Here is a 14,114-nt window from a genome sequence, read left to right as displayed (position 1 = left end):
CCGAGCAGCTACTTGGTCAGGGGCAAACACGTTTGCTAAATTCTACAAATTTGATACCCTGGCTGAGGAGGACCTGGAGTTCTCTCATTCGGTGCTGCAGAGTCATCCGCACTCTCCCGCCCGTTTGGGAGCTTTGGTATTATCCCCATGGTCCTTACGGAGTCCCAGCATCCACTTAGGACGTTAGAGAAAATAAGAATTTACTTACCGATAATTCTATTTCTCATAGTCCGTAGTGGATGCTGGGCGCCCATCCCAAGTGCGGATTGTCTGCAATACTTGTATATAGTTATTGTTACAAAATTCGGGTTATTATTGTTGTGAGCCATCTTTTCAGAGGCTCCTTCGTTTATCATACTGTTAACTGGGTTCAGATCACAGGTTGTACGGTGTGATTGGTGTGGCTGGTATGAGTCTTACCCGGGATTCAATATCCTTCCTTATTATGTACGCTCGTCCGGGCACAGTATCCTAACTGAGGCTTGGAGGATGGTCATAGGGGGAGGAGCCAGTGCACACCAGCTAGTTCAAGCTTTTACTTTTGTGCCCAGTCTCCTGCGGAGCCGCTATTCCCCATGGTCCTTACGGAGTCCCAGCATCCACTACGGACTATGAGAAATAGAATTATCGGTAAGTAAATTCTTATTTTTGATTTGTTACGGTGACAAAACACATAACTGCTTTGTTTCTAAATATAAACCCACCAGCTGCATACATGGACAGCATTAATATATTACTGTATCCTGCATCCCCAGGGACAATCACATCGAATTGATGAGCAAAAACATAAACCACAAGCCAAACCCACCGATGCAGTCACCGAAGACTCTGCTGCGATTAATCGTTTGATTGACATCCTGGCCCTGGAAGAGCCAGAGAACATGCTTCAAGCGTTGGATGAGTGAGTGTTTGTTGTATTATTACTGCTTTTTGACTCGCATCTGCAATCAGCAACAAAGAATACAGATTTCACAAATATAATTAGCCCTCAGGAGACAGCTTTTTGTTGATGCTTTTATCAATAGTGAAACGTCATTTCATCAAATAAACACTGCTGTCAGTAAATGAATATTCAGAGATGTGAGATCGGAACCTGCGGCTTCCTGTACTTCGCTAATCCTCGCAGGATCCCTGATTTGCATATAGTCTGGACTTTGCTAGACCCATGGCGACAAGTACTAAAACAGCACCGAAATGTCTGCATCTGTTTATTGTCTTCAGAGAGGAAATGCATCTTACTGTTGTGCTGAAGCATAATAGGAATACATTTGAGGATCTTTAGTAATCACGGCTTGAGTTCTGCAACTTTTTTTTCCCGCAGAGCAGTACAGAAGCATGTGTGCTTGATGTTATTTGAAGCGCGTAAAAGATTCTGCCAACAGATGCTACTTCAGATTACTGGAAACATTATGTTTATTTTAAAAGGCACTTTTAACAGTGATGCTTTTTCTCATTTGCAGCTTTTAGAGATGAAAATATAATGGTTTTTATGCTGCAGAATTACTGGCTTCAGAAAAGTGATATTCAACCTTATAACCATAGTTCTTGTCTCTAACCTATAATTCCCTCACATTTTCCCTAAGCGCTTCTGTCACTCTTATGGATTACTGACAGCTCCAGGTGTCCAGGGGGTAGGGAGAGGTCTGACCTCATTGGATGAGTGAAATCATTAGGGGTATATGGGGACATGTACTAAGCAGTGATAAAAGTAGAGAATGAGCCAGTGGAGAAGTTGCCCATGGCAACCAATCAGCATTGACATAACATTTATAATTTGCATACTTTGAAAATTTACAGAGTAGCTGATTGGATGACATGTGCAACTTCTCCACTGGCTCACTTCTCCACTTTTATCACTGCTTAGTAAATGTCCCCCATAGTATGTAAATGGCAACCAGAAGTTTTATTGTTGCATTTTGAAAATCATGTAATTTTATTGTTTGCCGTTAAAGTCAACATTTCATTGGGATTTGCAAACACACATGCAATAGAGTATATGTGCTACGGAAAATAGATTATTCTTAACAGTACTGCATAACTAGATCTACTGGTATACATTCACAGGGTTCCCAACCCTTATACAAATGTGCTGATGACCTCCAATATTTGGATAGATTGTTTGTGTGAGGTAAATACAAAAAATATTGATCTCGTTATTATTGATACTCCCACAAAATCAGTATCTCTTGCATGTGTCTGCAGCTTTGATGCCAAGTTGCCACCCAGAAATGGGCATTTCACACACACATATGTGGCCAAGATCTGTCCGACTTAGAATTGGCTAGACATATGCAAAAATGCATAAATTCCTGTCATGCGCATGCATAGCTTGGTCACACTCACTATATGCAACCTTATAACGAGCTGCTTCCAATTTGAGTCTTTATCTTGACTTGACAGCTGCACTTACTGTACAGGCTGCCTCTGGGTGAACGGAGGGACTTTGAGGCACAGTTTCTTTTCTGAATGCACTGGGCACTACATAATTCATTACAATGCAATCATACTTTTATTCTACTGTTGATTTTACGGCCAAACCAAAAAACTTAACTTTAGCTGTAAAAAATTTTACTAATGTCTGGGAAGCATTCATATATAAACAGCAAGAAAGGAAAGCTGCAGTATTAGAAATGTATGATTTATATAGTCAGATTTCACTATAGGCCATAAAGCCCTAGTCGCAAAAGAGCGACTAGGGCTTTATGGCCTATAGTGAAATCTGACCCTGATTTACAGTGCTTTAGAGATGTGAAACCAGTTACTGCTTTTAGTAGGGGGCGCAATTTATGTGACAGGTTGGTGAAGACAGACATTACAGGTAGAAATATGCCTAATCCTAGTAATGTTTATTTTAAGGCACCTGGTTGCTATAAGTGTACTCAGTGCACCACATGTAGTCACATGATCACTTGTAAATCCTTTCGACACCCTCATGTTGACAGGACCTATGACATACGGTTTGTGTTGTCATGTAGTTCTTCTTTTGTGGTTTACGTTGTGGTCTGTCCTTGTGGGTTATACTATGTAGGTCGGACCACACGTAAATTTAGTGAAAGTATGGCAGCACAGAGATCTACCATACATTTGACTTCATTAGGTCGTAATATTAATCAACATGTGGCAAAGCATTTTAAAGAGTGTAATCATCCACTGTCATCACTTAGACATTTTATGATCGATCATGACCCTCCACCTATTAGGGGTGGGGATAGAGCCAAAATGTTACTTATTAAGGAGTCAAGATGGATTATGAGATTAGGGACCATTTCTCCCAATGGTCTCAATGAGAAAATTTAACTGGAATATGTTATAAACTGTAGTTCTTCTTTGCTGTGTATTATTGTATGCTTTTTTCTCTTCCAATGTGATTATTTAGTTTATGTACATTAGATGTTATATATGTTTTGTGATTTATGATTTAGGTTGATTATTGGGATACTCATTCTGCCTGAGTGTCAGTCATGTTTTTTAAGGGAGCACACGTGTGGGGCTGTATTGAATGCAACCTGGGGTCGCTTCCAGGGTTACCCCTCTGTGCTGTCTGTAAATCTGACTACGGTCGGGTATAGCATGAGGCCCGTAATATTGCACACTATGTTAGATGTGGTTAGGGTGAAATCGCTCTCCCTGTGCGCAGCTGACATCGGGTCTCCCCTGTGTGTGCGGTAGTGAGGGTTCGTCCGGGTGGAACGCGGAAGTGGAGCCGTGTGGAACGCATAGCGGTTCCCATGGTGATCGACTCTGTCCACCGGAAGTAGGACAGAGCGCTGCAACGTGGGTAGAGAGCGCGCTGTTTGTAGCGGGCCCAGGTGAGTGTGATTACCCGTGGGGTATATAAGTGGGATATGTGTTTTATGCTTTAGGTTGGTGTTGTCCTGAGGAAGGAGCAGAGACCCCGAAAACGTTTGACGATTTTTGGCAATACAAGCTGTTGCTGATTTATTTGTGAAGTCTTCTGAGTGCCTTTATTTGGAAATTTGTATGTTACGATTGGAAGTGCACCTGGAGCCATTATCCATTTATTTGAGTGCCAACTGACTTGGACTATATATATATATATATATATATATATATATATATATATATATATACAACAAGCGCAGGTGCGGCACTCAGGCAAATTCAGCAGCAGAACTGACAGGCGGAGACTGTGTTAATTAATCAACGTTTCAATATCTGAAAATATTGTCATCAGGATTACAACATGAACTAAAACACATACCTTTATAGTGCCCACCAAACAGGAAAGTAGCGGTTCCCGGGCTGGGACTGATCACCCGCCCCGTCGCCGCACACACACTGACGTCACCCGGGAAGCGCATTCTACTACGTGCACCGCTACCATGGCAACCCGAAAACGGAAACAGGCTGTAATAGAATGCAATATGGTGAACAAAGTAAACACTTTCAAATCTAATAATGACAGATTATATATTCATAAAAAACAACAATAGCACACTATTGCTAATAAAGATACAAAGCGGTGCACGTAGTAGAATGCACCTCACGGGTGACGTCAGTGTGTGTGCGGCGACGGGGCGGGTGATCAGTCCCAGCCCGGGAACCGCTACTTTCTTGTTTGGTGGGCACTATAAAGGTATATGTTTAGTTCATGTTGTAATCCTGATGACAATATTTTCAGATATTGAAACGTTGATTGATTAACACAGTCTCCGCCTGTCATTTCTGCTGCTGAATTTGCCTGAGTGCCGCACCTGCGCTCGTTGTATACTTCCCATTTGTGAGGGCACCGGCTCAAGTTTTCCATTATGCGGGGAATGCCGGACCTTGGAATTTCTCTCTCTATATATATATATATATATATATATATATATATATACATACATACATACATACATACATACATACATACATACATACATACATACACATATATATATATATATATATATATATATATACACACACACAGTGGCAGGTGCGATGTTTGACTGGGGCAGTACACCTGTCAAGTCGTACTGGTCTCGCAGCAGATACTGAGAGCTTACAATGCTCTGTGTGCCAAAGTTTCATCAATTTTATTTGTTTCAATTAAAGTTTGTTTAGACATTGTATTTAATAAGCGCTTAGGACATTTGTCACTTATCCAAAATGCTTCTGTTGTCATTTTAAAAGACACTAGAGTGATTAAAGTGCTTATGTATCATGCTCTCAGTTTTGCTCATAGAAATTATTGATTTTAATTATTAGCATGTGGTACACAATTTAACTTAGCACTTTGGGGGTCATTCCGAGTTGATCGCTCGCTGGCGATTTTCGCAGCGCAGCGATCAGGTGAAAAAACGGCATATCTGCGCATGCGTATGGCTCGCAATGCGCACACGCAACGTACGGGTACAAAGCTGTATGTGGTTGTGCTCAGGTTCTAGCAAAGTTTTCCTTCGCACTGGCGGCCGCAAGAAGATTGACAGGAAGGGGGCGTTTCTGGGTGTCAACTGACCGTTTTCACGGAATGTTTGCAAAAACACAGGCGTGTCTGAAAAAAGCCAGGCGTGGCTGGGTGTTCGCTGGGCGGGTGTATGACGTTAAAGCCGGACACGAATAGGCTGAAGTCATCGCAAGCTCTGAGTAGGTTCAGAGCTACTCTGAAACTGCACAAACTGTCTTTGCAGAGCTCGGCTGCACAAGCGTTCGCACTTTTGCTAAGCTAAAATATACTCCCCAAGTGGGCAGCGGCATAGCGTTTGCACAGCTGCTAAAACTAGCTAGCGAGCGATCAACTCGGAATGACCCCCTTTGCGTAATAGTAGCACACCTTAACAGTATCTTTACAGTGAAGAAGTGTCCTTATACTGAAGAAGAAGTGTCCTTATAGTAAAGAAGAAGTGTCCTTATAGTAAAGAATAATACATTATGATGCTGCTAGATGCTATTCCTGCAGGGACCAGCTCCATGCATTACAGTGGTGATGGGCACATCAGCTAACTTCATCAAAGTGACCTTTCTTACCTCAGTGTTCACAACAGTGTTTTGCTGCTGCTGCTGACTCTCCCGTCTGTTTATCATGTTGTGTGTTAATATGTTCTGTGTCAGATGACAAGATTGATATGTTGTGCTGGAGATGGCAATCTGTCTCACAGCACAAAGAGGTCCGGTTTTCTGAAGGTTATCTATTAATAAAGAGAAAAAGTACGATAAGACATAAATACTATTCTGCAACTAGTTTTGATTGATGACAGCAGTTTTCTACTAGGTGTAAAAAGACCATGGGGAGCCTGCTGGATGTGCTTCCCACAACGACCTCCGATATCTATAGAGTCTACCTCATAGTTAGTTGCAGTAGGATGGCAAAGCTCCATCTTAATGAGAATAGCGACCGCTGATTCACTGACGTTGATGTAGATGTGGCTGCAAAGTGGGATTTACAATTTAAAAAAACACATACAAAAGCAGCACATCAACCCGTATGCAGAACTGAAGATGGATTATGGTCATTACCAGTAGCATACGAGTCTGATTTATGTCAGCCACATATTACAGATTAGGTATGGTCATCGGTGGGCTAACATTGATGTAACATCCCTGTTCTATTACTCACCGGGCAGTAAGTCAATCAGAGGTAGGAGCAAAGCTTTGCGGGTCGCATAAGGGTCCCTGTTCCGGAGTCAAGGAGAAATAATAAAAAAAAAAAAAAACAATCAAGGGGATGTGTGCCATCGATGGCGGAGAACTATTGTTCTCCGATGGCAAAACCATCTACCATCGGTGGTTAACAATCAATACACAATGGCCATCTCTATTACAGATGTTTATGCGCACATGCTGTAAACTGGTTGCTGTGTATATATATGTGTAAAATAAAGGATGTATTGGGAAGGAGGTGCAGAAAAAAAAGAAAGGGTTAGGGCACGGCTTGTTTCTGGAACTTTTACAAACAGATTATACAATAAGGTGGGGACATGGTGGCCATTTTTATATATTTACTCATGTGTAATAGCATACTTTCTAATACATATTGGTGTTTGGAATGTAAATTATGTAGGTAGTGAGTAATTATGTATTAATATTTTAGCAGTAAAACAAGGTGGGTAATACACGTATTTTATCATCTGTCTTCAGAATCTTGCATTTTTTTAGCTATATTGTAGAACATTTTGTAGTCACTTGCAAGATTTTATTTTATTCATTCCTGTCATTTTCTTACCATTAGACAAGGGTCAGGATCCTGGTGGTTGGGATCTCTGCAGGCGAAATACAGACACCGGAATCCCAAATGAGGATTTGCTGGGCCGAGGGGTGGGGGGTGGGGGTGTATTTAGGGATAGCCTGCACGGAGGGGGACTTAGAGTTAGGCACCTGAGGGGAGGGTTAGGGTTTGGCTGCGTGGGAAGGAGGGTTAGGTTTAAGCTGCGAGGCCAGGTGCTTAGGGTTAGGCACCACCTGGTAGGGTTAGACTCAGGCTGTGGGGAGGGGCACTTAGGGTTAGGCACCCCTGATTAGGGTTAGGCTGCGGGGGGAGGGAGGGTTAGGTTTAGGCTGTGAGGCCAGGTGCTTAGGGTTAGGCACCACCTGGTAGGGTTAGGCTCAGGTTGTGGGGAGGGGCACTTAGGGTTAGGCACCCCTGATTAGGATTAGGCTGCGGGGGAGGGTTAGGTTTAGGCTGCAGAAATGGGTGGTTAGGGTTGGGCTGCAGTGCGGGGGGGGTAGGGTCAGGCTGCAGAAAAAGACAGGGTTAAGGGGTTTGGGATTACAGACAGTATACTCACCTAGTACATGTTGGGATCCTGAGCGTCAGGATTCCTCTGTCGGTATTATGACTGCCGGCATACCAAGCGCCTGGATCCCGATACCATGCCATCCGTACCACATGCACATTAAAGCTATTTTTTGTCACAAGCCAATTCAAATTCCAGTATGTTTTGAGGATCAGGGATTGTTGCAGGAAACCCAGCAAACATGAGAAAACATAAAACATAGCACAGATAATATTGACCCCAGGACCCCGCTGCTGTGAGGCAAATAAGTGATAAGACATAGAAATTAAAATGTGCTGATAATATGAATTACTTAGAAAAACAGATGGAGCATTTGATAACAGATTGATGTAAAATGTTATCATTTTATCTTTTAATATTGTGACATGTAAGGTAAAATGTTTCATAACTGCTACCTCTGTGTCTCACCAGCTCAGAGATCAGCAGTATAACCCAGGCAGATGCATATTTGGAAGTGTGTCGAATTCAAGTCTGCAAAGATGTCACTGGGATACTGCTGAGGCAGATGGCCAGCACCGGGAGCCTCTCACCTCTGGAGGAGAGGAAGATGTACGCTGCCCTGAGCGGGCACTGGAGCCACCTTGAGAAGAGAATACGAGAAGAACATCAGAGGAAAATGGTGGCTCTGACGGCAGAATGTAACCTGGACACCAGAAAACAAATGGACATTCAGTTGCGCAGGCAGAAAGAGGCTAGCGAAGAGGCGGAGGGGATCATGAAGCATGCTGAGGAAAAGGTACTTCAACTAGGTCAAATGCCAAACATCAGCCATGTTTCACGTAAACTCAAAATGCATTGGTTTCATGAATTGTGTGCTTCAAAGTCCTCACAATATTGTTTTTTTTTCACCTGATTGGTCCCAGAGTCTGTATTTGGGGTCCCCCAATACATTCATGGGGAACGGCCTCTCTTGGGGGTCTACTCATGAAGCAGTGATAAGTATGGAGAAGTGAGCCAGTGGAGAAGTTGCCCATGGCAACCAATCAGCTGCTACTGTACTTACAATTTTATAGAATGCACTTTGTAAATGTTACCTCAGCACTGATTGGTTGCCATGGGCAACTTCTCCATTGGCTCAGGCAGATCGTTGGGATCCTATTCACAGCTGAACAAACGTTGAGCGTATATTTTTATAACATACTGTAGAACCTTCTTGCAACACTAATCTAAAACCTCGGCAATGAATCATTCTTTATTGTCATATTACAAGAAGAGTAAATGTCTAGCAGACCCTGGAGGCTTCTCAACTTTGAAAGGTCGCTGTAAACACCAGAAAATGCTGCAAGAGAATGGCCTGGTAACACTTTATGCACAAATCAGTTTTGTTAATAGAGAAGACATATACCGAGACACGGGCTGGCAGAATAATGGATATACTAATAGATTTTGTAAGCTACTGTGTTATTAAATATGACACATACCATGAATGTCTAATCTTTTAAGCTTCCTATTTTCTTGCTGTTATTGTTTTCAAGGTGAGGATAAGATTGTAATTTTAATTCACAGGATTCTGTGTTACTGAAAGAAATACCAGTTATTTGTAAGTCAGGCTTGTTTTCTGCAGCAGGGATTTACATATGCATATGATAATTAAAAAACACTTTTCTATTAGATGTTTTAGTTAACTCGTAGGCCTGACTCAGAGTTGTACAGTATTGCACAGCTGCAGGGAAGCGGCTGTGCAGTACCATACAACTAATATGATCATGAGGCAGGAGGTGTCTGAAGAAAGAAGATGCCTCCTTCCGGCATCGCAGATCCGAGCGCTGAGTCTGAAGATGCAGGGTCATCTTCACAATCATCTGGTTTGTGTACAACTATGAATCAGGCCTTATAGCAAGTAGTGTAATCATCTCCGGAGACTCGCACCGCTGCTCTGTATTCAGGAGGACCCTGCTCCTTCCACTATGTGACTCTCAGTCCATAGCTTCCTGTAAGCCTCCATTCCCTTCCTCATATCATGATTCGGTCCACCCATCTGCAGCTTTGTCCAAACCACCCCAGCATTGTGCTTTTGGAATACTGTCCCACCATCATGTACTTATGACTTTCATCTTGATTTGGGAGGCTGGGAGGTGATGAACTTCCGCTCACTGTGGAGGCAGGTGCCTCCGACTGGGACCGGTGCCGTTTGGATGACCATAATTTACAGAAGTGGCCAGGTCACTGCCTCCCTCAAGATCCTGATGTTTTGCTTCCGGGCCATTCCACCGTCACATACAGAAAATGTGTAAAAGTTTTAACATATCAATTTTCATTAAAACTGAACACAAGGAAGTTTTTTTTAACAAATATGGATGTAATATCAAAGTGCCTAGCTAGACTTGTTTTTTAGGTAGAGAAAAATGTACATTATATTTCCCACAAAGGCCCCAATTTATCAAGCTTTGGAGAGTGATAAACAGCACGGTGATAATGTACCAGCCAATCAGCTCTTAACTTCCATGTTACAGGCTGTGTATGAAAAATGACAGTTAGGAGCTGATTGGTTGGTACTTTATCACCGTCCTATTTAACACTCTCCAAAGCTTGATAAATCTGGGTCAATATCACAAAAGTTAGTTGTCACGTACAGGACAAGCCAAGGTCACCACCGTTTTATAAAGGAAACCTCTACTTGATAATTCCCCTCAACTCCAAATTAAAGGCCTATGGGTTTTGTTTTTTTTATGAAAATCCATGAGAATAAGTTGTGATTTTACTTGCCAACCTATGTTGAAACTCAAAAAATACAGCTACAGTTTTTTGTTTTTTTACAGTGTCACATATGGGGCATTTTTACTGATTTTCAAGGAATGGTCCTGCTGTGAATTACCACTAATCGTTCTATTCCCATCCATATGATGGCATCCTAGGCAGGAGCATATGAACATACTGCCTTGTGACCTTTGTTAAATGCATCTTTGTAATCAGACCGCAAAGTTAAAAAAAAAACGTAAAAGATAAAAATGGTCAATAAAATTGCGTATTGGGTTTTTGAGAAGACTTTATAGAATAATAATTAACTATATTTTTATATTATTGAATGCATCATTAGACCATAAAAAAGTCTGAATAAATATAGGTGTGTGTGTGTATAGAATTTGGCCAAGTGTTCTGCTTGTGCTGTATTGTGTAGTTCTATTTGATAGGGATAGTGATCATTGATCCGTATAGGAAACCGCATTACAAGTGTGTCCAGGTGGTGACATTGTTTGGGTTTGGATTCAGCCTGCATCATGTGAAGACGCCACGTACACGGATAGCCCTTTTACTTGCATTGGTCAATAATCACTAGTGGACCATCAGAACCTGCTGGCAGAAATCCAGGACCTGTGTGGGCCATGGGCAAACACACTAATACTGTTGCAATCTAGTCTAGTTAGTTACTAATGCAAAATGTTTGAACCGCATACTGACAATATGGAGTGCGGCTGAGAACATTAGCTTGTACAGCCTAAATGTCCATCATATTACATCAGCCTCCTGCCCTGTACCTGCCGAAATTCCCTAGTTAGAAGTTGGCATGCACACACATACACCCAACTCTGACCCACAAACAAATACACCCTATTCTGTCTCTATGCTAATATGGCTAACCATATGAATGTATATACGTGTAAATAAGAAACAATGAAAATGTCTTTATTATATATAGGGTTTCCTTGTAAGATGTACAGTTGTGGTTCTAGTTTTCCTTCTTTTTTTATAGAAAACATTTGTTTTAGTATATTTCCTTTATGGGCAAACACTTATTACATCCTGTTTTGGACATTCTGTTCATCAATCATGGGGATTTGATTTCAGTTCCCCATACGCCTGCATCTGAGCCTTTGGCCAATCCCCTAATTAAATCTAAATTTAGTCACTGATCTTGGAAATACCTCTCATGGAATGAGCTGTAGAATCGCTGATGAGAATACGGGTCTCTCGAGTCGAGAGCTAAGCATCTGTTGGCTTACAGGCAGAAGGCAGATGCTGCTCAATGGCTTCCACGGCCGCTGCCTGTTTAAGCATCTACGTGGGCGTAAAGGGTTTTTTGGGTAGTTATTTAAGAAGTAGACTATAGTAGGCATAAAATGTTTGGTGTTAACGAAACTGCTTCTTTATGATTATTTGGGATCTATTCCCTGCACCCTGCAGGCAAATACCCTGAATCCGATATAATCCTGGTAAATCTGTGATATAGAGCATCCTTACCCCCTGACCTAAACCTTAATCCTAATACCCTATCCCTAATACTCTAACAACTCTACCTCCCCTAACCCTAACCCCAAACCTCTCCCTAGCCATAACCCTTATACCGAATATCTTAACCCAAACCGTTAAACCAACCCTAAAATCCTATGCCTAATACCCTAACCAAATCCCCTAAACTAACCCTAATACCGTAAACAAAACCCAATAAACCAAGGCTGTGTCTGTATCCCAAATAACCTAATCCATCCACTAAACTAACCCTAAAGGGCAGACTGGATGGGCCATATGGTTCTTATCTGCCGTCAAATATTATGCTTGAATGCTGCGGCCAGTGTGAGTCCATGTCATGCAGCCAAGTCCCTTTTTGGTACAAGTGTTGTGGGAATGGACAACGTGCGGAGGAATCAATGGTGCAAGGAACTTCTCCTCATGTCTCATCTCTCTTAGTCTTTCACAGAATACAGATCTCTCCTTGACAAGTTCCATGGCCTCGAACAAACTGAGATGAAGAGAATACTTTTGTATAAACAAGAGGAGCAGTTTGCCAGGGGCTACAGAGAGCTGACTATCACTCACAGAACTGAACTTCATAAGATCTTCTTTGACCAAGTGACCCATTCAGTGAAAAATAAACCAGAAGTGCAAAAGGATGTAATTGAAGACTATTTGAAAGTCCAGGTAAGAGGAATGGTTATGAGTCCCTGTGGCAGTTCCAGAGGTGGGGTTTGCAGCGCAGTCCAAATTTCAAATAGGGGAGTTACACCAACTGCCAGTGAGTCAGTTTGGAATGACGGTGGCAGTTGGTGTGGCTCCCCTATTTGAAATTTCGACTGCGCTGCATCCCCACCTCTGGAGCCGTCACTGGTTATGACGTAATGCATGTAGGAAAATATATATCAAATGTTGAATTTGGTGACCGGATCACTTGAAAGCTATTAATGGCTAAAGTAACCCCTCTTTACATTGGTTTTAAAATCTCTCTGCTAATTTGAAGACTCCTTACTATCGTCCTCAGTCAAATCATAGACTGCACACAGAAAATGAATGTATTCTATCTCGGCTTTATAATTTGATACAGATACATTGATTTTAATTGACCATTTTTTACAGTTCGTTCAGTGCTGTAATTATTTTTTTTTGTTTTTATTTAATGAACAAATGTTCTACAGTATACTGAGTGGCAATGGTGAAGAAACAATAGAAAGGGTTATGCAGACTTACATAAGAGGGCTGTATGCTGAAGATGAAGCACGCGTCCTCTCTTTCTAATTACTCCATTCCTGTGTGTTGTTACAGGTGGAGGCAGAAGACCTTCTGGATTTTTTGCAAGCTACAAAAAAATATCACATGAATAAAAGACTTGCAGCTCAGAAGAACTTGTTATACAACATCCAACTAGGTGACAGTCGAGCTAGATGTCTTTTGAATTCTGCAGCAACACAAATAGCGAATCTTATTAACAGGACAGAAAGGTAACATCACTGTATTCAAAGTAGCAAGAAGCATATATCACAGTGTAAATCACTAGTCAAGGGGAGGGCACCCAGTATGATCTGTGTTAGAACAGTAGTTCGCTACCTGGGCCTGGATCCTAGGTTCAGCGATCACACGAGTAAGGAGTAGAGAAATGTACAGCAGAAATTTTATTGCACAAAAAGCAACAAGTGCAGTACAGTAATCTCTTTAAGCACTGCACAATGCAATACATAAAATAACATGCCAGGGTATTACCAATCTCATTAATATCTATATCAGTTCAGAGGCCAGCAAGCAAGCACAGTTCTATGTCTCACCATGTAGCAGGGAGTGTGCCAGTGCCACAAGGATAAACCTGTAGACATGCTCACTGCTGTCGTCCTCACATTGCCTCTATTCTAGTATTTGTGTTATGGGGCCCAGCCGCTTGGCCAACATTCATTATGAATGAATTTTTAGCATGGCCACAACCAAGAATGACTCGCACATTCGTGAAGCGTTCTATATTTGTTCTCTGCCCATGACTTTGCCATCTACTTCACATCCAGAATTGACTCCATATGTTAGGACATCACATCCCACCAGACCCACACCCTCCTTTCCCTGTCCACCGCTCCCCATCTATCTTACCAGCTCTGACTTCTTTCTCCCCTGTATCTGGAGACAAAGTTGTGACAAAATGAGAGGTCCCTTATGTACCAACCAATCAGCTTCTTCATTGTC

At 41.9% G+C, this 14,114-nt stretch overlaps 1 protein-coding gene across 3 annotated transcripts in view; it reads left to right on the top strand.

Annotated features, from left to right (window-relative positions):
- EVC2 (EvC ciliary complex subunit 2) overlaps positions 1 to 14,114 on the top strand; it is a 329,045-nt gene that overhangs the window by 189,142 nt on the left and 125,789 nt on the right. For all 3 annotated transcript variants that reach the window (XM_063923401.1, XM_063923393.1, XM_063923385.1), the window contains exons 9-12: positions 756 to 901; positions 8,148 to 8,472; positions 12,363 to 12,593; positions 13,212 to 13,387. In XM_063923401.1, the coding sequence (XP_063779471.1) occupies positions 756 to 901; positions 8,148 to 8,472; positions 12,363 to 12,593; positions 13,212 to 13,387 (878 nt within the window). The remainder of the gene's footprint in view (positions 1 to 755; positions 902 to 8,147; positions 8,473 to 12,362; positions 12,594 to 13,211; positions 13,388 to 14,114) is intronic.

Source organism: Pseudophryne corroboree, chromosome 1 (genome assembly GCF_028390025.1).
Source record: "Pseudophryne corroboree isolate aPseCor3 chromosome 1, aPseCor3.hap2, whole genome shotgun sequence".
In the NCBI taxonomy this organism is placed as follows: domain Eukaryota; kingdom Metazoa; phylum Chordata; class Amphibia; order Anura; family Myobatrachidae; genus Pseudophryne; species Pseudophryne corroboree.
Note: the sequence above shows the minus strand (reverse complement) of the source record. Positions and strands in the feature narration are given on the sequence as shown.